Below are 523 nucleotides of genomic sequence, written 5' to 3'. Positions count from 1 at the left end.
CAAGGCAGCGGAGGCTCCTCCAGGCCGGGAGGCAGCACGCTGAGCTTCGCACTCACCCGCTCCTGTTTCTCCTTCTCCTTCTCCAGGCGGTAGAGCTGCCACTGCTCCGACACGTACTCCATGAACTGCTGCCCCTTCACCAGGAAGGCCCCCTCGCGCTCCTGCTCCCAGGCCTGGACCCTGCTCTCCAGCTCCTCCTGCAGCTGAGGAGGACACGAGAGCAGTGTAGAGAGGCTGCCCCCATGGGCACCTCCACACCCAGAGACAGCCCTTGCTGCCTCCAAGTGCTGCACTTCTCCTTGGCCAGCTCCAATGCAGCCAGCTCAGGACCACAGCTTCGTCTCCAGGGCTGAGCCTACCTTGGAAAGCGTCTTCTGCAGCTTTGCTCGCTGCTTCTCTTCTTTCAGCAGGTTCCCCCCGCGGTTGGCGAAGCGACTGGGGTCCGTTGCTTTCCTCTAGTGCAGAAGGGAGGTCAGGAGAGAACCAAACACTGACCAGTCTCCTCACAGCCCAACGCACTCCC

The 523-nt window shown here is 62.3% G+C and overlaps 1 protein-coding gene across 1 annotated transcript in view; it reads right to left on the bottom strand.

Annotated features, from left to right (window-relative positions):
* Positions 1 to 56: 56 nt before the first annotated feature.
* Positions 57 to 523, bottom strand: part of PRC1 (protein regulator of cytokinesis 1) — a gene marked incomplete at both ends in the record, with an annotated part of 1,484 nt that continues 1,017 nt past the window's right edge. Inside the window, 2 exons of the mRNA XM_010165147.1 lie at positions 57 to 203; positions 360 to 455. Coding sequence (XP_010163449.1) covers positions 57 to 203; positions 360 to 455 — 243 coding nt within the window. The remainder of the gene's footprint in view (positions 204 to 359; positions 456 to 523) is intronic.

The sequence above is a fragment of the Antrostomus carolinensis genome, unplaced genomic scaffold, assembly GCF_000700745.2.
Source record: "Antrostomus carolinensis isolate BGI_N321 unplaced genomic scaffold, ASM70074v2 scaffold34783, whole genome shotgun sequence".
Lineage (NCBI taxonomy): Eukaryota > Metazoa > Chordata > Aves > Caprimulgiformes > Caprimulgidae > Antrostomus > Antrostomus carolinensis.
The sequence above is the reverse complement of the archived record's forward strand: the minus strand, read 5'-3'. Positions and strand labels throughout refer to the sequence as shown.